Source organism: Oncorhynchus nerka, linkage group LG3 (genome assembly GCF_034236695.1).
Source record: "Oncorhynchus nerka isolate Pitt River linkage group LG3, Oner_Uvic_2.0, whole genome shotgun sequence".
In the NCBI taxonomy this organism is placed as follows: domain Eukaryota; kingdom Metazoa; phylum Chordata; class Actinopteri; order Salmoniformes; family Salmonidae; genus Oncorhynchus; species Oncorhynchus nerka.
In genome coordinates this window covers 16453660-16478686 of record NC_088398.1, presented here as the reverse complement: position 1 = coordinate 16478686, position 25027 = coordinate 16453660, and the positions used below count along the sequence as shown (strand labels likewise).

Genomic DNA, 25027 nt, shown 5'->3' with positions numbered 1-25027 from the left:
AATTTGATTGAGTCTGCCTGGAGTGCCAGGCGGGCAGTGTTTGAACTTTTGGGACTATTTCATTGGTTCCATTACACCAGGCAAGCGCAATCAATCTATTCTAGTCTACTAAGGAGAGGCAGTGTGGCTTTGAGGGAGATGTGAGTTGCCAAATGCTTGCATATTGCATAAGCTTGGAAAAGCAGACCGAGCTACTATACAGTAATGTAGAGCAAAGAGAAAAATATGTATGTAATAAAAACCTAGCTGGAGTCTTAGAATCCTGCAGTAGATTTACTGCTGCCCCGCTCTAAGAACAGACCCTGGATCAACTAAGTCCAGCTAAGTTCATCTTTATGACCTTCACATCCTGTTTAACTTTGATCTTCTCTTATCTTAAGACACGTGCCTCTCCCACCTACTAGATCTTCCTGACTAAAGAATATAACATCTAGCAGATGCTTTTATCCAAAGAGACTTACAGTCATGCTTGCATACGTTTTACGTATGGCTGGTCCCAGGAATCAAACCCACTCTCCTGGCATAGCAAGCACCATGCTCTACCAACGGAGCTACAGAGAACCACATGATTCATACATGGGCATAATTGCATCCCAAGGATAGATGCCATGGCATACTTTACACAGTGCATTAGTCAGCTTTACTCTATTCCCTTCTGTTGGATGCTGCCTATATATATTCTCCTGTACATATACATGCAAATATTCCAGTAAATCCAAAGCCTCAATCTTCTGCTGGTTGATCCCAGGCCATTAGAGAGAAAGGGCCCGAAATGCATTTTTAGAAATCAGACAGCGTTCAACAGGGACTAGGGAGGGATACTTGGCCAGCGGCCAACCCTCTCCTCCCCTGATGAACTTTTCACACTGCGCTAATGTGTTCATGGAGACCTTCTCACATGAAAGTGGCTAAACTGTTAATATTCCAGCTCACAGAGTCCCTCAGTACATCCACGGCATGTTCAATTATGAAAGACCAATAAAAAACATGAGCTGACACACACCCAGAAAAATTATTTTGTGTGGAGGTGCTGACTAACGGCGAATAAACTATAAAAATAACTCACACTCCATATATAAACTTCCAGTAATTTATTGGGTAAATCACCAACGTTTCGGCATCACTGTGCCTTCTTCAGTGTAATGTCATGAATACTTGAACCAGGTTATGTAGACAAACAGTGCAACCAATGACAATAGTGAGGGGTGTGTCATAATGAATATGTTAATTAGAATGAATTGAGCGAAACTGTTAAAAAACAGTTTATGGCATATTAAATATATTAGGCTATTGTTATCATATGCAAACATAATTGAATATTGCACACAATATTAGCATCAACATAAATTATTGTTTAATTCAATTTCACATATTTAATTGTTTCTGATTTCATTTGTATTTTTTACATGTAATATTTTGATTCAACCTTAATGCATAATAAGCATCATCATCAACAGCGGGAACATATTAGGTGTACGCTGATAAGCTGTAGAAAGAATATATACAATTATACGACTTGTTCATAAAAGAGAGAATTGTTCATAAGAAGGGCCTGAGATCAAAGTCAATATTCAGACCACGTAGGGTCAATGTTTTTAGACAGGATATCCAGTAAGCCTCCCTTTGTAGTAGTAGGATCTCCATGTTAACTCCTCTCCTTGGTAGAGCAACATGCTCAATGCCTGTGTATTTGAGGGAGGAGTGTGGCTAAACTGTTAATATTCCGGCTCTCTGAGAGTCCCTCAGTACATCCACTGCATGTTCAATTATGAAACACACGTTCCAAATTTAGGGAGAGACTACGGTAACTTTGAATTGGGATCCGTGCTGTTGCTGTACTCAGCTGTTGGAACGGAATGTTCCATGCAGGGAATTACCATGAATGCGTAGCATATGTTATATAACATTAAATAATTTACAGACCAGAGACAAAAAAAGCTAGTGGGTCTTTCTTTGTTATTAAAGTTTGGGAAAAGTTCACCTGAACATCTTTAATTCCATGCTGGAGGAAATCTGAGAGCTAACCACAATGCCTATCACTCATGCATATCCAAGGTGGAAATGCATTTTAAGTGGAGTAGAGAAAGATAGAACATCTATGATGATTTAGAGGCAGCAACACGCCCTTATTGTCCTCTCCAAGGACAAAATGTGATCTGAAATAGTATCATTCTGTACAATAAAACATTTAGATCCTTTAGATCATACACAATGTACACAGTCTTCAACATATCGGTACATCAGTTTGTCCAATGCAGGACTGTACACTGTATCATAGATGCAATTCTGTTCTACTTCAGTCTGTGTTATGAACAGTCCTCAACAAATCTTTCCATCTGTTCGGCCAATAATGGTATCCTGATATCAGAGTAAATGTAGCCAGGTACAGTATGATGATGTAACATAATCACTATGGACACAGAGGGTGTGTGTGTGCGTGCGCGCCCTGGGGCTCGACTCAAATGAGCAGGAGAGATCCACCAAGGTCTTATGGGAAATCCAATAAAATACCCATATTGATTTGAGGGGTATCCCAGATGGCTGCCTGTAATAGATTCCTCTGTAATTGTATAAAACGGATTAAATTACCTTCCATACAGATAGCCTGTTCAATGTTTTCTCTAATATAATGTTTTAGCACACATGCACAAAACTATTCCCAAGAAACCGTCCCTACTGCTATAACTACTATTGTATTACAAATGTACTATTAAATACATTATATGTGTCACTGAGTAAAGCTGATCAAAGATTAAGCAATAATTCAAGTCTGTAATTTATTTCAGGTTGACTTGCTGCAGAAACTTTAAATTCGTCAAGGTACTGTAATTGACTGAGGGGAATCAGAAGACGCTTGTCAAGTCTGCCCTCTAGTGGTACATAAGCAGAACAGCTCTCATGAAATCAGCTATATCAAGAGGAGGAGGCACAGGCTGAAAAGTAGGGTTGCAAAAGAATTGTAGCTTTCCCAAAATTCCTAGGTTTTCCAGAAATCCTAGTTGGAGAGTTCTGGATTTCCTGCTTATTCCCAACTGATTCTTGGAATTGTAGAACCAGGATTTCTGGAAAAACTGGGGTTTTTGGGAATGTTATGGGAATTTTGCAACCCTACTGAATAGAAAACCAAAGTTGAGCTCATGTGTTTGAATTTTTGTGGGATATAAAATGCTATCTGTTACAAGGTGGTGGGTGTTGGAACATCTACAAGAGAATAGAACTCAAAAGCATAATTTATCCTCCTGCAAAATGAATGTGATTGCACTTATTGAATGAGATTGGAGTATTGAAAGAAAATATAATGCAAGATGTCAATTACCACACCCAGACATTTCAGGAGGAGAGGAGGGTTAGTAGTACTTACATTGTAGTGTTTTTCAGTATTTTGAGTAATATTATTATCAAGACCATCCATGTCCATAGTAGGTGACTGTTCTTCAGTCTGAAATGGAATGTACATCTAACATGCAATACATCAGAATGCAACTACAATACATGCATGACATGCAGTTATTTCAGTTATTTGACAGATGATAGCAGTACTCCTACAGCTCTAGGTTTAAAAACCCCTTTCCACAGGGACAGTCAAATCTATAGGACTAATTATTTTTAATTAGTTGAGTTATGTTTAATCATGTTGAGCTCAAGAATAACAGTAGCTATTTAAATAGAAGATTTAAGTACCAAATTATTCCAATCAAAAACAGAAAAAATATGCTTCCTTTTCCTGCATTTCAACATATAGTAGTGCTAAGTCAGCAGTTTAAAGTCAACTTGATCTGCAGACACACACTCTTAGTGAGTAGCCTATGCATGGTGCCTTGTAGTATTCTCTAGATGGTATTATGGTGCTAAGTTAGCCAAGCCAATGGGCTAAATGTCACTCTGTTGGAACACAAGCCAACTGTGCCGTCTTACCTTTGATTTCCTTCGGTTGAACTTTAAGAATCCGAGAAGGCCTTTCTTCTCGGCCCCACCGACACTTGAGGTGTTGGAACGGAAGTATTCTAACAATGAATGGACAGACAATAGGTTTCAGTTCACTCCGAAATGAAAGGGTTGGCCCACTGAGCTAAAAATATAGGCTTTCATTCATGCAGTTCATTCATTAATCAATGGAATGAAATAAACCACAGCTAGAACTATACTACAATACCACATTACGCAAGCCATGTCAGTTATTAAAAGTTTAACCTATGCATACAACAAAAAGCATTCTCCATAAACACACACTCAAGCCTCTTTCTACAATCAGTTTCAACAGTAGATGGCACTGCAACTAAACTTTTCCAATATGACAGTGCACCTATTTTTCAACCTCTGAAAATAAATCTAACAAACAGTCATAACACACTGTGAACCAGAAGGAAAGGGAAACAACATTGACTGTATCTTAAATTTGATTGAAGATACGTAAAACAAACAAACAAAACAAGCGAGCTTGTCCTACGAGGAGAAAAAGAACGGCAAAAACGGGGTTAATGTGACTGTACAAGTGACTGTTAAGCTACAGGTAATGTCACTACGGCATTGTGGACGGGAACAATAAGCAGGGGTTAATGTGACTGTACAAGTGACTGTTAAGCTACAGGTAATGTCACTACGGCATTGTGGACGGGAACAATAAGCAGGGGTTAATGTGACTGTACAAGTGACTGTTAAGCTACAGGTAATGTCACTACGGCATTGTGGACGGGAACAATAAGCAGGGGTTAATGTGACTGTACAAGTGACTGTTAAGCTACAGGTAATGTGACTACGGCATTGTGGACGGGAACAATAAGCAGGGGTTAATGTGACTGTACAAGTGACTGTTAAGCTACAGGTAATGTCACTACGGCATTGTGGACGGAACAATAAGCAGGGGTTAATGTGACTGTACAAGTGACTGTTAAGCTACAGGTAATGTCACTACGGCATTGTGGACGGGAACAATAAGCAGGGGTTAATGTGACTGTACAAGTGACTGTTAAGCTACAGGTAATGTCACTACGGCATTGTGGACGGGAACAATAAGCAGCATACAGACAGTATGCAATACCTGAGTAATTTAGAGCAGGTGCAGAAGCCATTTTAGGTTGACGAACTGGAAATAATCACAGGATTTCAACATTAAGGGCCCGTAACAATGCAGACCATCCTTAACTATAAAAGATTCTCTCTTTATCAAAACTATGCAGCATTTCCGATGTCCTTGGCTATGCAATCCCCCACCCGCCCTAACAGAAAAGAGGGAAACAGTGAAACTACCAACAACACTGACTAAGGTGTTTGACAACTGTCTCTAGTTTAACTCGAGCATCAGTACGTCTCACTAGGCTTTGTAGGTAGTGTTCGAATGACTAACCATCTATATTGCCTCTCTAAGGGCAGAGTCATAGGGGGCAGAGTACACACCCTGGAGGGCAAGTGCTTATCGAAGCTCATTTAACCAAATATGTAAACACAAGCTCACTTATTATTTATTCTGCAGCGCCACCCTGATAAGATGAACTGGCCCAGACTGAATTACACCCCATGTAAACATTACAGGCACAGATGTAGCTAGCTGCAGTAAGAAAGTAATGCATGGTACTTTGATTCAAAACAATCTCACGTGTAAGTGCTGATTATAGATGCAGTCAGGGTGTAAAAGCGTGACAGAAAACAACGGAGAGAGCTCAAATTAAATATACGATTAAACAGGTTGAGAAGAATAAGAGGAACAGTAACAGTTTGTTAACAGAGATTGGTTGGTACAGTTAGCCTGATCTCAGATCTGTTTCTGCTACAATGTCAACTCCTTAACATTACAAACTTGATTTGATCTGGGACCAGGCTAACACTGTAGGCATCATGTGAGGATGTGGAGTAGCCTGGTCCCAGATCTGTTTGTGCTGTCTTGTCAACTCCTATAAAATCATTGTCGTACCAATGACCATAGGATGACCATAGGAGTTGGCAAGAAATATGCCACCATTCTATAGGAAGAGGTGGAGGGAGATGTGGGTATAAGGTGGTTTATTTACCAAGAGTCTGGTCCAGTACGTACAGCTCTCTGATGCCTAGCTCACTCAGACACTTGTCCAGCTCCAGCTCGTGGTTGCTGACATTGTCCTTCAGCAGCAGAACATGGGACGGGTCAAACTCACACTTCTCACAGATGGCTGGGACCAGGCTCTCCAGGGGCACCAGGGGACTCACCCTCACCACCGCCTTCTGGCTCCTGTGGTAGTTCACCACCAGACGCACCGTTTTCTTTACAGGGAAGACAGAGTGACTTTAGTGCCAATGGATGGATACAGTATTAGAGAGCATTAGAGAACCTCCTAGATTCAAATAGTATTCGTTTGACCTTGAGCTTGTCTGCCGATCTGGCACTTCAGGCAGGCTCAATCAAACGCTCAAAAATATACCATTTGAACCCAGGTCTAAGCTCAGTAATTAAATGGGACTTGAAAGTAAAAGGTCTCAGCAGTACACATCCAATGGGAAAAACTAGCATGGAAAATATTGAGAGAGAGGGAGAGACAAAAGGTGGGTGTCAGACTCGTGGGATAAACCATGATTAACTAAAAACTTCACTCCACCTCACTTAAAAGAGATTATGCTTTACTTTCAGCTTTTCCCTTAGAATGTAGACATTTGTTGACAGACCTAGGGGAGGGGGACTGGGGGTCATTCAAGACTAGCACTTTGAGGTAACTGAGGCTGGGAGCCAAGTCGAGGCCTGACAGAGAGGGCCTGTGTGTGGGCAGCCAATGACTGGTCAGTCCCAGGGTGTTTGGTGTACCCATAGAGAGGGATCATAACAACAGTGCAAGAAGCACTAAGAGGGTTGAGGTGGTTGTTATGAAGAACACAGCTTACATCCCAAATGGCACACAATTCCCTATATAGTGCACTACTTTTAACAAGGTCCCATAGGGATCTGGTAGTGCACTATAAGTAGTGCACTATATAGGAAGTAGGGTGCCATTTGGGACATACCACAAAGATACTGTTATCACGGAGGCCATGACAGTCACACACCAGTACACAATGTACAGACTTCAAGACTCTCCTTCTGAAAACATAATGTCAACCACTTACCAGTCAAGAGTGTGTAACAATCACAAGCACAACTGTTTTTGTGTGTGGCTCTTTGCTAATACTTACTGAGGCAACTTGTAAAAATAATCAAAGCATTTTTAGGCAACAATTTATCAAATGTTAGTGGAATACATAAAAATCCATACATCGAAATCAATAGATTATTATGTATGCTTACTTAAATGTACACCACTCAGTTTCAAAGGGGGGGTTATACTGTACATGCTTATTACAAGTCATAAAATGCATTACAAGCACATCATAATGCATTATACCAGTTGGTTTTAAGTAAAGTGTTAACCACAGTTTTGATGACTCAGAGTGAAATAGTGTCAGACTATGGCCATCAGCCAAAGGGAGGTCAAAGGGAGATAGGGGGAGCAGGGCCACCAGGGCCAGTGAGGCCTGAGAGTAGAGTAGAAATAATGCATGGTAACTAAAGGTAAGGCTCTCATGAAAAATTCACATGCTAGATAGGTAGGTAGGTAGGAGACACTGGAGACAGAGCGAGAAGACACTCAATCAGCCACCGAGAGCCGGTAATAATCCCACTGATTTAGAGACTGGCTCTATAACACCTGCTGCCTACCTTAGCATGAGCCCTTTCGGGGTTTTGTGGCCTTTCCTGCTGCAACGATTTAGTGTCAAAAGGTAAAGAAGGGCGATCGCAATGGTTACATAGAGATTCATACATCACCTTTCCCAGGTGTCAAAGGTTAGGTTCAATGAATGCTGAAAACATCTTATTCATTGTATCCCAAAAAAAGTCAACGATACCCACCCATGCACTACAACAACAACAAAAGGCCCAGACCAGAACAAACTCGTTTCCAATAACTTCATGAAGTGCTACATACATGTGCATTCATGAAAGACTAAACAGAGGAAAACTATGAATCAGGTTACAATAAAACACAGCAAATTGCTTATTCAATCACAATGCAGCTACATATCCTCAGTAACAAACAAACACACACACACACACCTCTATATCAGTGTCAGGATCAGTAGGTACTCACCTCTGGCACTTTAGGCGGAGGTTTCCGCACCACTTTGTCCTGCAACACTTTCTCCCTGATGCTTATGGCAACAACGTCCAGGGACCCCAGCAGGCTGTTGGGTTTGAAGGCTAGAGACAGGCCCTCGCTGGACAGCAGCTCCAGGGTGTGATATGCTGGGTTCAGGTGGTACCGGCTGCACAGATCCACCAACAGGTCCATGAGCGCTTTTCTGCACACAGAAAGGCAAAAGCAGCACAGGAAGCCAGGCGGAGTCACAGACAGGAAGCCAGGTGGAGGTAGAGTCATAGGCTCGTCAGAGTAGAGCGGAGCGGGACAAAGTAGACCAAGGTAAGTCCCTATTCCCTAGTTAGAGCACTTCTTTGACCAAGGACCACTACTTTTGACAAGACCGCTATGGGTTCTGGTCAAAAGTAGTGCACTATATAGGGAATAGGGTGCCGTTTGGGATGTGACTTGACTGACAGATAAGGTTACCTCCTTTAGCTGTAATTACACTGGGTGATGCACAGGCAGGCACTCATGCCGCTCGGCTTACAGCATTAGATAAGCCTGCAAATTGGTACATAAAAGGCTGATTTAATGATCTGAACTTAATGACGTTTTAGAAAGTTAAATGAATTACAGATAGGAAATCTAGCCTTAGTCAATTGACAATAAATTACCCATCTGATCTACCTATAATATATGTATGCAGGAATGGAAATTAAGCTAGCCTGAGGCTAGTACTTTGCAGATGGGGCTAGTAGAAAATGTGCCAAACTAGCCCATCAGGCAAGTGACATTTTGGATTTCTAATATCAAATGTCACAAATTTGGCTAGAAGAATGTAACCTGGGCTAGTAAAAATTGCAGTCTACTAGCCAGTGTCCCAAATCCTTCACTTGAGAATGTAGAATGTCTTAATAAATCCTGATACAATGTTCTGTTTTTGAGCATCATATGAACTGTCATGTAATACAGAACATCAACTGACGAGGTGTCAAAGGGTAACTGTCAATCCAGGACAGAGAGAAACTCAAGGATGCTTTCTACTGCCTGCTGGGAGAAGACAGCTCATATGACCAAAGTGCTAAAGGGCTGCTCTGAACAACCAACACAAATACCAGGGCAAAGGTTGCTCATCACAAGTCTTACAACTGCATCATAATGCAGTACACATTAGCTGTAGGATGGGGAGTTACGGTTCATTCGAAAATAACAATATATTAATTAATACTACAACTTTCTTCTTAGAATAACATACCTAGCTAGCAAATGAGGCTTTGACAAGACACTGGAAACACAACACATTGATCTGTATTCCCTAACATAATGAAAACAGTGTGACAAGTGTGACAAAACCCTTACACACCATAATGGAGAGGGTGTTGTCTGACTGCTTCCTGCACACATGAACCAGGTGATTACAATGATGAAACTCCCATGGGCTTTATCATGCACTTAGACAGCAAAACTGATTTCCCATAAATCAAATGACGGCTACACACACTTCATTTGGATTGTGCAGATTTTTCATCTGTAAATGCTCTACAGATAGTGTGACCATCTGTTGATAAGCAACTGTATGCTAAGGTTAGGGTTAGGTTAAGAATAAGGGTTAAGATAAGGTTTAAGGTCAGTGCTAGAGATGTGATTTGTGCTCAGTAACATGTGAATCTACAGTTCATATAAGGAAATGGATGTGGATCAGAAAACCAGTCAGGCAGGTCAAGACCCTGGTGAGGATGACGAGGACGCATATGAGCTTCCCCGAGGCGCTTTCTTACAGTTTGTGCTGAAATTCTTTGTTTGTGCAAACGAAAGGGGCTCCCGAGTGGCGCAGCGGTCTAAGGCTCTGCATCTCAGTGATAGAGGAGTCACTACAGACCCTGGTATGATTCCAGGCTGTATCACAACTGGCCGTGATTGGGAGTCTCATAGGGCGGCACACAATTGGCCCAGTGTCGTCCGGGTTAGGCCGGGGTAGGCCTTCGTTGTAAATAAGAATTTGTTCTTTACTGACTTTCCTAGTTAAATTAAATAAATGAAACCCACAGTCTCATCAGCTGTCCGGGTGGCTCGTCACAGACCATCCCGCAGGTGAAGAAGCCGGATGTGGAGGTCCTGGACAGGCGTGGTTACATGTGGTCTGCGGTTGTGAGGCCGGTTGGACGTACTGTCAAATTCTCTAAAACGATATTGGAGGTGGCTTATGGTAGAGAAATAAACATTCTCTGGCAACTGCTCTGGTGGAAATTCCTGCAGTCTGTATGCCAATTGCACTCTCCCTCAAGGCTTGAGACACCTTTGGCATTGTATTGTGTGATAAAACTACACATTCTGGAGTGACCTTTTATTGTCCCCAGCATCAGCTTCTTCATATGCCACGCCTGTCAGGTGGATGGATTATCTTGGCAAAGGAGAAATGTTCAGTAACAGTAATGTAAACAAATTTGTGCATTAAATTTGAAAGTAATAAGCTTTTTGTTCGTATTAGAAATGTTAATTGTATTTCTTCTCATGAAACATGGGACCCACACTTTACATGTTGTGTTTATATTTTTGTTTAGTATAGATAGCTAGTTGAAATGTTACTGATAGTCTAAAGATGGACTATCCAGATGAAGTGTTACCCAAATTACTTGGCAAAGAGCATCACTCTTTGTGTAAAAGGCAATGGAAAAGACGGCCCCAAGTGAGAGAGATGACGGCCACTGTATGAGCCTGATCCCAGATCTGTTTTTTTCTGTCCAGAGCAGTTAGCAAGACTTCAGACAGACCTGGGATCACTGTCCAATATTGGTTCACAAAAAAAAAAAACTTTTAGAAACTCTCACATGCCACTCATTAACAGTATTAACAGAGGCCCTTGTCTTGTTTTCTGCATGAGGGCTGGAGTCCTGGATGGCCTGGTCTGATTCACTCACTGCTCCAGCAGAAAGAATGAGAGACCCTCATTAAGGCCAGAGCGGCTCTGGCAGGTCAGCTTCTCACATACTGATTCTGGGCCACTGAGGGAACCTTGAAAAGGCCTCTCTGATCAGATACCAAACAGGGCCACATCCACATACATAACAGAATCTGTGAATTGAGGGTCGAAGGGGTAATGTGTACGTGTGCATATGTGACGTGTGTGTGTGTGTGTGTGTGTTGGTGTGTGCGTGTGTTGCCTCTCACCTGCCGTCCACTGTGCTGCTGGTCTGGTAGCCTTGAGGCAGAGTGATATGGAGGTCTACGCTAGTCCTCATCATGTTCTCCTTGGTGTCCATCACCATGCTGCCCATACTGCCCTGCGATGAGCCTCCCCCATCAGGCACGGCGTTACGGAAGATTCTCCTAGGGGCGGGCTCGGGGGCCGGGGGCGGAGGAGGGGCTCGGGACTTCATCCTCTTCCTGGGGGACAGACAGAGGTTAAACACTTCTTATGGCTGGGGGCAGTAAAGTAGCTTGGATGAATAAGGTGCCCAGAGTTAACTGCCTGCTACTCAGGCCCAGTTGCTAATACACTGCTCAAAAGAATAAAAGGGAACACTAAAATAACACATCCTAGATCTGAATGAATGAAATATTCTTATTAAATACTTTTTTCTTTACATTGTTGAATGTGCTGACAACAAAATCACACAAAAATTATCAATGGAAATCAAATTTATCAACCCATGGAGGTCTGGATTTGGAGTCACACTCAAAATTAAAGTGGAAAACCACACTACAGGCTGATCCAACTTTGATGTATTGTCCTTAAAACAAGTCAAAATGAGGCTCAGTAGTGTGTGTGGCCTCCACGTGCCTGTATGACCTCCCTACAACGCCTGGGCATGCTCCTGATGAAGTGGCGGATGGTCTCCTGAGGGATCTCCTCCCAGACCTGGACTAAAGCATCCGCCAACTCCTGGAAAGTCTGTGGTGCAACGTGGCGTTGGTGGATGGAGCGAGACATGATATCCCAGATGTGCTCAATTGGATTCAGGTCTGAGGAACGGGCGGGCCAGTCCATAGCATCAATGCTTTCTTCTTGCAGGCACTGCTGACACACTCCAGCCACATGAGGTCTAGCATTGTCTTGCATTAGGAGGAACACAGGGCCAACCGCACAAGCATATGGTCTCACAAGGGGTCTGAGGATCTCATCTCAGTACCTAATGGCAGTCAGGCTACCTCTGGCAAGCACATGGAGGGTTGTGCGGCCCCTCAAAGAAATACCACCCCACACCATGACTGACCCACCGCCAAACCGGTCATGCTGGAGGATGTTGCAAGCAGCAGAACGTTCTCCACAGCGTCTCCAGACTCTGTCACATCTGCTCAATGTGAACCTACTTTCATCCGTGAAGAGCACAGGGTGCCAGTGGCAAATTTGCCAATCTTGGTGTTCTCTGGCAAATGCCAAATGTCCTGCACGGTGTTGGGCTGTATAAGCACAACCCCCACCTGTGGACGTCGGGCCCTCATACCACCCTCATGAAGTCTGTTTCTGACTGTTTGAGCAGACACATGCACATTTGTGGCCTGCTGGAGGTCATTTTGCAGGGCTCTGGCAGTGCTCCTCCTGCTCCTCCTTGCTCAAAGGTGGAGGTAGCGGTCCTGCTGCTGGGTTGTTGCCCTCCTACGGCCTCTTCCACGTGTCCTGATGTACTGGCCTGTCTCCTGGTAGCGCCTCCATGCTCTGGACACTACGCTGACAGACACAGCAAACCTTCTTGCCACAGCTCGTATTGATGTGACGTCCTGGATGAGCTGCACTACCTGAGCTACTTGTGTGGGTTGTAGACTCCGTCTCATGCTACCACTAGAGTGAAAGCACCGCCAGCATTCAAAAGTGACCAAAACATCAGCCAGGAAGCATTGGAACTGAGAAGTGGTCTGTGGTCACCACCTGCAGAACCACTCCTTTATTGGGGGTGTCTTGCTAATTGCCTATAATTTCCACCTGTTGTCTATTCCAATTCCACAACAGCATGTGAAATTTATTGTCAATCGGTGTTGCTTCCTAAGTGGACAGTTTGATTTCACAGAAGTGTGATTGACTTGGAGTTACATTGTGTTGTTTAAGTGTTCCCTTATTATTTTTTTGAGCAGTGTATATGCATATTATTAGTAAACTTGGATAGAAAACACTCTGAAGTTTCTAAAAACTGTTTGAATGATGTATGTGAGTATAACAGAACTCATATGGCAGGCAAAAACCTGAGAAAAAAATCCAACGAGGAAGTGGGAAATCTGAGGTTTGTAGTTTTTCAAGTCATTGCCTATCGAATATACAGTGTCTACGGGGTCATATTGCACTTCCTAAGGCTTCCACTAGATGTCAACAGTCTTTAGAACCTTGTTTGATGCTTCTACTGTGAAGGAGGAGGGAATAAGAGCTGAATGAGTCAGAGGTCTGCCAGAGTGACATGGGCTGATCACGCATGCTCACGTTTGACATGTTTCTACGAACTGCAATATGACTTTTCATCTGAACTTTTGCCTGGACTTGCCCACGCTCCGTGTTTTGATTGTGTACTAAACGCGCAAACAAAAAGGAGGTATTTGGACATAGATTATGGATTTCAAGCAAAAAATCAAGCATTTATTGTGGAACTGGGATTCCTGGGAGTGCATTCTGATGAAGCTCATCAAAGGTAAGTGAATATTTATAATGCTATTTCTGACTTCTGTTGACTCCACAACATGGCGGATATCTGTATGGCTTGTTTTGTTGTCTGAGCGCTGTACTCAGATTATTGCATGGTGTGCTTTTTCGGTAAAGCTTTTTTGAAATCTGACACAGCGGTTGCATTAAGGAGAACTTTATCTAAAGTTACATGCATAACACTTGTATCTTTTATCAATGTTTATTATGAGTATTTCTGTAAATTGATGTGGCTCTCTGCAAAATCACAGGATGTTTTGGAAGCAAAACATTACTGAACGTAAAGCACCAATGTAAACTGAGATTTTTCGATAAAAATATTAACTTTATCGAACAAAACATACATGTATTGTGAAGATCACAATACAATACATGTATTGATGAAGGTCATCAAAGGTTAGTGATTCATTTTATCTCTATTTCTGCTTTTTGTGACTCCTCTCTTTGGCTGCAAAAATGGCTGTGTTTTTCTGTGACTAGGTGCAGACCTAACATAATCGTTTGGTGTGCTTTTGTCGTAAAGCCTTTTTGAAATCAGACACTGTGGTGGGATTGACAACAAGTTTATCTTTAAAATGGTGTAAAATACTTGTATGTTTGAGTCATTTTAATTATGAGATTTCTGTTGTTTTGAATTTGGCGCCCTGCACTTTCACTGCCTGTTGTCATATCGATCCCGTTAGCGGGATCTAAGCCATAAGAAGTTAAGGCATAAGGTTAGGGGTATGGCTAAGTTTTGGGTTAAGATTAGTTTTACAATCAGATATTTTAGAGCAAAATTGTCATTTGCAGATTGGCCTGATTGTGGCAACCTAGAGAAATTAATGTTGTTTTCTCCCAGAAAAGGCAGTCCGGTCGTCATGGTGAAAGCGAAATAGAATAGACAAGATTTCGCACTACTTTGCCGTTTTGCGCTGGGATAGGTGACAACAAACATAATAGAGGCAACTTGAATGGCATGTTGTCTTTCAGAGAGATTACTTAAAAGCAAGTCTGTCTCCAGATATGTAAAGGTTGTTTATTGGTTGTCAGGGTCACAATGGTCCGTGTTGATGTGATGTTCCATTCAAATCTGACACCAAGGAATTTCCTTATCATGATTTGTTCATTATTATAAAAACTTAACGCAGTTATCTTGTTTTATAAATACTTTTAAAAAAAAATTTAAAAAGAGGTGCTCCACAAGCCTTTGGGTTTTAACCCCTCCTGTACATACTCTTATCATTTGCCTTTTAAACTTTTATCATATTGTTTTGTAGTTTCTTGTGTGCAAATAAATAGAACAATTATTTTATACAGTACAGATATGTAACCATCTAAACACACAAGGATAAAGATAACCAGCATGCATTGCAATTCATCCAAACTCATGTCTGTCGCATTACAATGTTTTTATATTGTCTGTCATTTTACTGTATAATGCTTCATGCTTCAATATCAATTACAGTAGGCATAAAAAACCTTTTCAACGTTTCTTGAGCGCAGGCGGCACCGCTACACTGCACCAAAATACATGCCGCTAACTGCACTGATGGCAGGACTTTGAGAGAAGAGGATGTAAATCATTAGTGGTCCTAACTTTCACCATACCTGACTATGTACAGTATTTGAAACGTGTCAGAGGAACAAATTGTAGCTTTGTCTCAGCACACACCATTATCTTGACTATAATATACAGTTTACAATGATTCATGCTTTTTCCCTTCTAGGTATGTTGAATAGCTACACACTTTCTCCCTACTGAGCAAACAACAGTATGAGATAAATCTGCACCACTCACGTCAAGTCAGTCCTTGGGCTTTTGATTAAGCGTTCTGTATATCAGTCCGTGTTTATGTTTATAAATCCTTCCCAAGGACTACAGGGAAAAGGTCTCTTCTAGGAGCCTTGAAGACACCTTGTTCTTTGAAGGTGGAGAGTAGGCATGCATGTGAACATTCAACAAACCACTGTGCTTGGACTCTAACCTCACCTAAATTAATTATTAATAACTCAGTCCGGCATCCATACACCGCCACAGAGCAATTGAACCATTGAAAAACAATTTTTCCAAACACTACAGAGAGGGCGATTAAATGAAAAGAACTTCACGATCAAAACCAGTGTAGTGTGGTATACCAATATGAATGGGTCAGGTAGACACTGCACCTGTGTGTTTGAAATTGGGGCAACAACTTGCACATCTCCGCTCAAGACAGATCTTAGTGTGCCCTTGTCTCCAGCCCAGGACCCATTGAGTCAGCCAACACACACACACACACACACAAAGAACCTTTTCGGGCAAAGAGAGAGTCTCCCAAAGAGAGAAGGAAACTCCGTTACTGAGCTGGGCGGTAAGTGCAGCTTCCTCAGTGATAATCAGTGACTGGGTTACAAATGGACCTTTCACAGAACCACTCAGTCCGCTCTCTCCACTTCATTGGCCAGTTATGAAAGGAATCAACCCAAGATGTTTTTTTAACTGAACACAAAATCCAATGGAAACACATACAAGATTTTGTTGAACGACTGTGAGAAGGTCACTTCTAGTGACTTTTTAAAAGGACATTGTAATCCAAAATGCATGAAAATGTAATTATGTTCTCTTCCTTTGAAACTCATCTGTAAATCAAGGACAGTTTCATTTTCTCTTGAGCTCAGTGATATCACCAGCCAATTCTATATTAACCCCCAAAATAATTTAGCTAGCGTAACATTACTGTATCTTAGCTAACAATTATAATAGGGTTGGCTATACTTTCAGGATTACAAGCTAGCTAGCTAGTTACCTTGGAGGTTTCTTGGATGATCTGATGAGAATCTGAGGACGGTTTATAACTTTCCACAGGGCACAAATGTCAATTCAGTGTCTATTCCATGTTGGTTCAACTTAATTTCATATCTGTAAGGTCCCTCAATCGAGTAATGAATTTCAAGCACAGACACAAATCACAAAGACAAGGTAGGTTTTTCAATGCCTAGCAAAGAAGGACACAGTTTGGTAGAGGTGTAAAACATTTTTTTTTTTAATGTAACATCCCTTTGAGCAAATAAATTAACTTTTTGTCCCGAATACAAAGCGTAATGCTTGGGGCAAATCAAACACGTCACTGAGTACCACTCTTCATATTTTCAAGCATGGTGGTGGCTGCATCATGTTATGGGTATGCTTGTCATTGGCAAGGAGTAGCCCAAATCTACACTGGAGTTGCATACCACGACAACATTATATGTAACCGAGTGACCCCGGTTACACTTTTGACTTAAATCAGCTTGGAAATCTATAGCAAGACTTGATGATTGTTAGACAGCCATTTTCAACAGGCAATTTGAATAATGTTTTAAAGAATAATGGGCAAATATTGTACAGTCCAGATGTGCAAAGCTCTTAGAGACTTACCCAAAAAGACATACAGCTGTAATTATTGTAGGATTACATTGCAGTAGGGATTGTCAGAGATAGTGTAACCATAGTGTAACTATGATATGGTCAACAACATCCCCCAACAGTACAGCACAGGGGACTACAGTAGGGAGTAGCCAGTGACTAACAAACCAGCTAGGTGTTGAGAGGAGTGGCCTACTACTGCTATAAACCTAACCTAGCTGTTTAGACCCAGTGGGAGTGTGTAAGCATCACAACAAGCCCCACAGCACAGGAACTGCAGTAGCTGTAGGGTATCTAGCTAACCAGTGAATAGATACTACTTCTATAACCTGGCAATTTGTTACCCTGGTGTTGTGTTAGACTGATTACGAGATTAGTCTCTGTGTGCATGGGACTGTTCACATTCCAAGGCCCAAATAAGGCTCTGCTCCCCTCTAGGCAACTATCCAGATAGAATAAGTCAACCCCTCTGTGCTCTTTCTGCCACAGGCTCAAGTTCATATCAATAATGCTCTCTGTTGTATTGGACAACAATAAAGGAAGCAGTGAGTCAGTGGGAGATACAACTCACTGGCTAACTCTGCAAGGAAAGACTGATAAGAGCTTGTAATGTATGAGTTTCATAAGTTATCCTGCCAAAATAATTCTGGAAATATAAATATTCCTTCCTTCCCTGGGTCTTATTAAAATAGTGGAATATGTTAGTAGAGTTTGGGACTGTAGTGTATTAGAAGCAGTAGACTGTTTAGACCTGATGAAGAGAGACTCGCACAATGACGACCTGTCATTTTAGAAGTTGAAGGTAGAGGAAACACTAGGTGCATCCCAAATGGCACCCTAATCTTTACATGGTGCATCACTTTTGAGCAGAGCTCTATAGGCCCTGGACAATCTAAAGTAGTCCACTATAAAGTGGATAGTGTGCCATTTGGAACACCTGTCATGGCCCGTTCTATGCAACACAATGGGATTAGCCCCAAACAATGGGTGCACTATTCTCTCAAAAGTAGGAATTGTGAATTTAGGCATACTATGGAGTAATAAAACAAAAGTGACCCATTTCACTCCAACATACATTTATTTTACTGACCATAATTAGCATATGAAATACCTGCATATTATTAGTAACTACATATGAACTAGGATCCTATTGGAACATACTGCTATTCGTGTACTGTGTGTAAGATAAAGGAAAATCTTAATAATCTATTTCCTGACATTAGTGCTTTTCTTAGCATACAATAATATGAAAGTTCTGATCAAAATATATACATTGAACATTTGATTTAAAAATGTATTAATAATAATATGAAGGGACAGAGGAGAATAAACAAGTAAATATCAGGAAATAAATGACTTCTTTGGGTAATTATGTAGTCCACCCCATTGTGCCTATTGTCTGCTAAAGCAGCTTGATCTGGTTTTAGAAATCTTTGGCCATCTCATTTGGGATCTTTTAATTCCACAACAGACTAGCTATTGATTAAGGACTGAGGGGAAAAACTGCCTTCATTTGGAAGGTGTCCAAGTGCTGAGAGAAAGAGAGACTGTCAGCACACATCAATGAGAGACTGGATTGCTACTAGCGTTCCCATAGACTTCCAGTAATTGAGACGACGATCTAAATGTATTTAAAAACTCGGCAGAATCGCGGCAGAAATATATATATATAGTCTCCTGAGTGGCACAGCGGTCTAAAGGCACTGCATCACAGTGCTTGAGGAGTCACTACAGACCTGGGTTCGATCCCAGGCTGTGTCGCAGCTGGCTGCGACCGGGAGACCGATGAGGCGGGGCACAACTGGCCCAGCATCGTCCGGGTTAGAGGAGGGTTTGGCCTGCCGGGATGTCCTTGTCCCACCGTGCTCTAGCGAATCCTGTGGCGGCACATTGGTGTGGCTAGCTTCTGGGTTAAGCGAGCAGTGTGTCAAGATGCAGTGCAGCTAGGCAGGGTCGTGTTTCGGAGGCTGCATGGCTCTCGACCTTCGCCTCTACAGAGTCTATATGGGAATTAATGGGACAAGACTAACTACCAATTGGATACCACGAAAAAGGGGTAAAAAGTACAAAACATTTTTTAACTAATATACTCACACACACACACACACACGTCAAAAGTTTGGACACACCTACTCAAAGGGTTTTTGTTTATTTGTACTATTTTCAACATTGTAGAATAATAGTGAAGCCATCAAAACCAAGTGAAGCTGGTTGAGATAATGCCAAGAGTGTGCAAAGCTTCCATCAAGGCAAAGGGTGGCTACTTTGAAGAATCTCAAATATATTTGAATTTGTTTAACACTTTTTTGGTTACTACATCATTCCATATGTGTTATTCATAGTTTTGATGTCTTCACTGTAATTCTACAATGTAGAAAATAGTAGAGATAAAGAAAACCCTGGAATGAGTAAGTGTGTCCAAACTTTTGACTGGTACTGTATATTAAATTACATCATATTTTTTGCAGCGGTTGCAACAATTTAGAGACACCTCTGCTAAAATAATATAGGGAAAACACTACCTTAAGAAGCTCTTTAACCCTTCCACACGTTAGAACCAATGCTATTCTTGTCGGTTGTCACTTGAGTTTCCCCCTTATTGAGCAGAGGACAGACAGTGAATACCCTCAGCCACTCCACAGAGCAACAATGGCAGCATGCTCTCTGGGAGCCATGGTGTTCTCATAGCAACCTATATTTACACCACTAGGAGAGAGAGACTTGCTCTCTATTTGGTGGCAGCTGGGTATTTATGACATATGCTGCAAAAAGTGAATGACCCACATGCATCTAGGGGACATTTGAGCTCCACAAAGGCATTTGTTTGCAGTTGCTAAGAGCATGCAGCTTCCTAATTCAGCATATGCCCCCACTCTCAAATTACAAACTTCGAAGGGTAGACTAAAGCCCACCCTATTTTATTGCTGAGATGGCAAGGACTTCATTGGCTTTCTGATGATAACAACCTGGCCAGTGAATTCTCTGAAGTGTCCATTTAAAACTCTATTTGGCTCTACTACAATACAATACACAGTTCTCTGAGAACAGTAACACGGAAAACACCAACAGGTAGCCTAAAGTCAAATCTGTATAATAATGTACCAAGAAGTAGATGATGGTTGTATTGGTTTTAAAATGAAAACATAAGCCAATGAATATTTTCATATAAAACTCTCACTGTCAACTGCATTTATTTTCAGCAAACTTAACATGTGTAAATATTTGTATGAACATAGGGTTCAACAAATGAGACATAAACTGAACAAGTTCCACAGACATGTGACTAACAGAAATGTAATAATGTGTCCCTGAACAAAGGGGGGGTCAAAATCAAAAAGGAACAGTATCTGGTGTGGCCACCAGCTGCATTAAGTACTGCAGTGCATCTCCTCCTCATGGACTGCACCAGATTTGCCAGTTCTTGCTGTGAAATGTTACCCCACTCTCCCACCAAGGCACCTGCAAGTTCCTGGACATTTCTAGGGGGAATGGCCCTAGCCCTCACCCTCAGAAATAACAGGTCCCGACGTGCTCAATGGGATTAAGATCGGGGCTCTTCGCTGGCCATGGCAGAACACTGATATTCCTGTCTTGCAGGAAATCATGCACAGAATGAGCAGTATGGCTAGTGGCATTGTCATGCTGGAGGGTCATGTCAGAATGAGCCTGCAGGAAGGGTACCACATGTACCAGGATGTCTTCCCTGTAAGGCACAGCGTTGAGATTGCCTGCAATGACAACAAGCTCAGTCCGATGATGCTGTGATACACCGCCCCAGACCATGACGGACCCTCCACCTCCAAATTGATCCCGCTCCAGAGTACAGGCCTCGGTATAACGCTCATTCCATCGACGATAAAAGTGAATCCGACAATCACCCCCGGTGAGACAAAACCGTGACTCGTCAGTGAAGAGCACTTTTTGCCAGTCCTGTCTGGTCCAGCGACGGTGGGTTTGTGCCCATAGGCGACGTTGTTGCCGGTGATGTCTGGTGAGGACCTGCCTTACAACAGGCCTAAAAGCCCTCAGTCCAGCCTCTCTCAGCCTATTGCGGACAGTCTGAGCACTGATGGAGGGATGTGCGTTCCTGGTCTAACTCGGGCAGTTGTAGCGCCGTCTTAGGCGTCTCACAGTACGGACATTGCAATTTACTGCCTACATCTGCAGTCCTCATGCCTCCTTGCAGCATGCCTAAGGCATGTTCACCCAGATGAGCAGGGACCATGGGCATCTTTCTTTTGGTGTTTTTCAGAGCCAGTAGAAAGGCCTCTTTAGTGTCCTAAGTTTTCATAACTGTGACCTTAATTGCCTACCATCTGTAAGCTGTCTTAACAACCGTTCCACAGGTGCATGTTCATTAATTATTTATAGTTCATTGAGCATGGGAAAGTGTTTAAACCCTTTACAATGAAGATCTGTGAAGTTATTTGGATTTTTACAAATTATCTTTGAAAGACAGGGTCCTGAAATATGGACATTTCTTTTTTTGCTGAGTTTATTTGCCTTGCGGTTTTCATTATGTTTAGGTCATGGTTCGTGGTGTCTCCAAAGTTTTTTGGGGTGTATTATTTTTGTTGCGTATAGATTTAAAACGTGTCCCCTTTAGGACAATGATAGCTGGTGAGTCACTATGGAGGGTAATGTGGGTGTTTCGGTTGTAGAATATGTAGAGGGTGTAACAGGGTATATTCCGTTGCAGTCCAGAGTACTCCAACATCAGACACTTCTTGCCCCGCCCCCCCCACAGCCTCTTCCCAAATGCCATGCTCTATCATTACACACCCACACACCATGCTCAGAATACTCCGGCTCTGCTAGCCTTGGACTGTTCCAAAGCTGCTGGTTCTGGGAGGGACAGGACTATACTGACTGTAACCACATCTCTGGGGGAACAAGTGAACTCAGCTCCTCTTGCTCTAACACAGGTGCCTTCTGGGATCAATTACTCATTGGCAGTAAGAGAGAGATACATGAATAAGAGAAGAGCATCTCTGGGCTGCCGTTCTCTCTGACATCCACCTAAGGGAGAGGCAGAGGCACCACTTGTCGTACTGTAACAAAATCAGACACCACCCCTCTTCCCTTCACAGCAGTCAGAGACATGTAAGCTAGGTGCCTAGGCCTGGTCATCTGCTCCTGACTGGTTGGTGATTAGGGCTGCCTGGTCTATGTATGACTGGTGGTGAGACATCGCATAAGTAATTACAGCCACAGGAAAAAACAGCCAACATATTCACTTCAACTAAACACTAGAAAACAGGGTTCTTTGGCTGTTTTTTGGTTCAAGGTAGGATCCTTTGGGTTCCATGTAGAACCCTCTGTGGGTAGGGTTTTACATGGAACCCAAAAGGGTTCAAACCCGGAACCAAAAAGGGTTCTTCAAAGGGTTCTCCTATGGGGACAGCCGAAGAGCCCTTTTAGGTGCTATATAACACCGTTTGTGTGTATTTTTTATTTATTTTTTACCTTTATTTAACCAGGCAAGTCAGTTAAGAACACATTCTTATTTTCAATGACGGCCTGGGAACAGTGGGTTAACTGCCTGTTCAGGGGCAGATTCTTTATCTGTACCTTGTCAGCTCGGGGGTTTGAACTCACAACCTTCCGGTTACTAGTCCAACGCTCTAACCACTAGGCTACCCATGCCGCCTACCTAGCGAACAAATAATGACAAAGCATCCTCACTTCAAAGTACCTCAGGAATGTCTTAATGCAACTATTAAATATAGCAAACACCATAGAGCACCAGCAGTGTTCTGAAGTCATTTCAGAAGTAGGCTATTGACACAACAAATACATACAACTATAGTTTACTGATAAGACACATGGCTGAGTGGACCAAACAAAGCCTCTGAAGCCAGATGGTGCAGTGCTGAGTTAATAGGGTTATTTCTTTAGCATCCCATATTACTGCAGATATATCTGTGTCCCAAAGGGCACCCTATTTCTATATAGTGCACAACTTTTGACCAGGATCCATAGGGCTTTGATCAAAAGTAGGGCACTATGTAGAGAATAGGTTGCCATTTGGGAAGCAGACTAAGTCTCTGCTCTAATCCACTGACCGCTTCAGACCATGGTCTTAGACTAACAACTCTCACTTAGCCATGACCCATGTCATGAGAAGACCTGTCCCCTTTAATAAAGACCGTGTTCCACGTGTATCTGGACAGGATTCAGTCTCTCTCAATCCCAGACAGAACCTAATCTTCGAGGATTGCACATACCAGTGCAAACAAGAGAAGCCTATACTGTATAGCCTACCCTATACACCAGATCTGCATCCCTACAGTATATAGTGCACTACTTTTGACCAGAGCCTTATGAGCCATGGCCAAAAGTAGTGCACTATACAGGGAATAGTGTGCCATTTGAGATGCAGACCAGGATTATACTGTATAACCTGGCCCTCTAGACCAGCTGCTGTGTGTGTGAAACCATCCCTGGTGGAGGGTAATATCCCACAAGACAGGGAGTAGAGCACTGAGCAGCGGGGACTGGGGAGGGAGGGAGGGAACAGAACAGCAGGAAATAACAATTAGTTTGTTCCATACTCCCTAAGCAGCTCCCTCAATTAACAATGCTCTGCTGCAGGGAAGGACTCAATATTATACCACTCCTCTTTTAGCCATAGACACTTCCAGTAACAGAATGAGACTAACATATGATTATGGTATTTGTTAAATAAGGGGAGGCTACTGCAGTAAAGGTGTGAAAGGGGAAATAGCTGTAAACAGTGGCAAACTAGTGTCTGTACTAGCATCACCGTATGATAACCTAAAGCATCACTAGAACCAACAGCTGCTCTTCCTCTTACTCAGACTCTGCCATCTACAGTGTGACGGTGCAGGTGAAATAACAATCACAACCATCCAAACCAGCCAATATAAGAACATGGCCATTAATGAACTCAAGATTACTACCACACCTAACCTAATATTTGGGGGCTTGTCTCAACTGTACTGTAGAGTCGTGGCCAAAAGTTTTGAGAATTACACAAATATTAATTTTCACAAAGTCTGCTGCCTCAGTTTGGATGATGGCAAATTGCATATACTCCAGAATGTAATGAAGAATGATCAGATGAATTGCAATTAATTGCAAAGTCCCTCTTTGCCATGCAAATGAACTGAATCCCCAAAATACATTTCCACTGCATTTCAGCCCTGCCACAAAAGGACCAGCTGACATGTCAGTGATTCTCTCATTAACACAGGTATTGAGTATTGAAGAGGACAAGGCTGGAGATCACTCATTCAAACTCAATCAGCATGACCAACAGACTGGAAGCTTCAAAAGGAGGGTGGTACTTGGAATCATTGTTCTTCATCTGTCAACCATGGTTACCTGCAAGGAAACACGTGCCGTCATCATTGCTATGCACAAAAAGGGCTTCACAGGAAAGGATATTGCTGCCAGTAAGATTGCACCTAAATCAACCACTTATCGGATCATCAAGAACTTCAAGGAGAGCGGTTCAATTGTTGTGAAGAAGGCTTCAGGTAGGCCAAGAATGTCCAGCAAGTGCCAGGACCGTCTCCTAAAGTTGATTCAGCTGCGGGATCGGGGCACCACCAGTACAGACCTTGCTCAGGAATGGCAGCAGGCAGGTGTGAGTGCATCTGCAGACACAGTGAGGCGAAGACTTTGAGGATGGCCTGGTGTCAAGAAGGGCAGCAAAGAAGCCACTTCTCTCCAGGAAAAACACCAGGGACAGACTGATATTCTGCAAAAAGTACAGGGATTGGACTGCTGAGGACTGGGGTAAAGTCATTTTCTCTGATGAATCCCCTTTCCGATTGTTTGGGGCATCCGTAAAAAAGCCTGTCCGGAGAAGACAAGTTGAGAGCTACCATCAGTCCTGTGTCATGCCAACAGTAAAGCATCCGGAGACCATTCATGTGTGGGGTTGCTTCTCAGCCAAGGGAGTGGGCTCACTCACAATTTTGCCTAAGA

The 25027-nt window shown here is 42.5% G+C and overlaps 1 protein-coding gene across 9 annotated transcripts in view; it reads right to left on the bottom strand.

Annotated features, from left to right (window-relative positions):
• Positions 1-25027, bottom strand: part of LOC115102771 (protein cordon-bleu-like) — a 68618-nt gene that overhangs the window by 29231 nt on the left and 14360 nt on the right. For 3 of the 9 annotated variants that reach the window (XM_029623056.2, XM_029623063.2, XM_029623071.2), the window contains 6 exons: positions 11247-11462; positions 8088-8298; positions 6006-6234; positions 5039-5083; positions 3916-4004; positions 3362-3439 (listed from right to left, as the gene is read on the bottom strand). In XM_029623056.2, coding sequence (XP_029478916.2) covers positions 3362-3439; positions 3916-4004; positions 5039-5083; positions 6006-6234; positions 8088-8298; positions 11247-11462 — 868 coding nt within the window. Of the gene's footprint in view, positions 1-3361; positions 3440-3915; positions 4005-5038; positions 5084-6005; positions 6235-8087; positions 8299-11246; positions 11463-15484; positions 15634-18807; positions 19072-19593; positions 19721-25027 lie in introns of those variants that run through there. The other 6 variants (XM_065008924.1, XM_065008939.1, XM_065008933.1 and 3 more) reach the window with 5 other exon arrangements.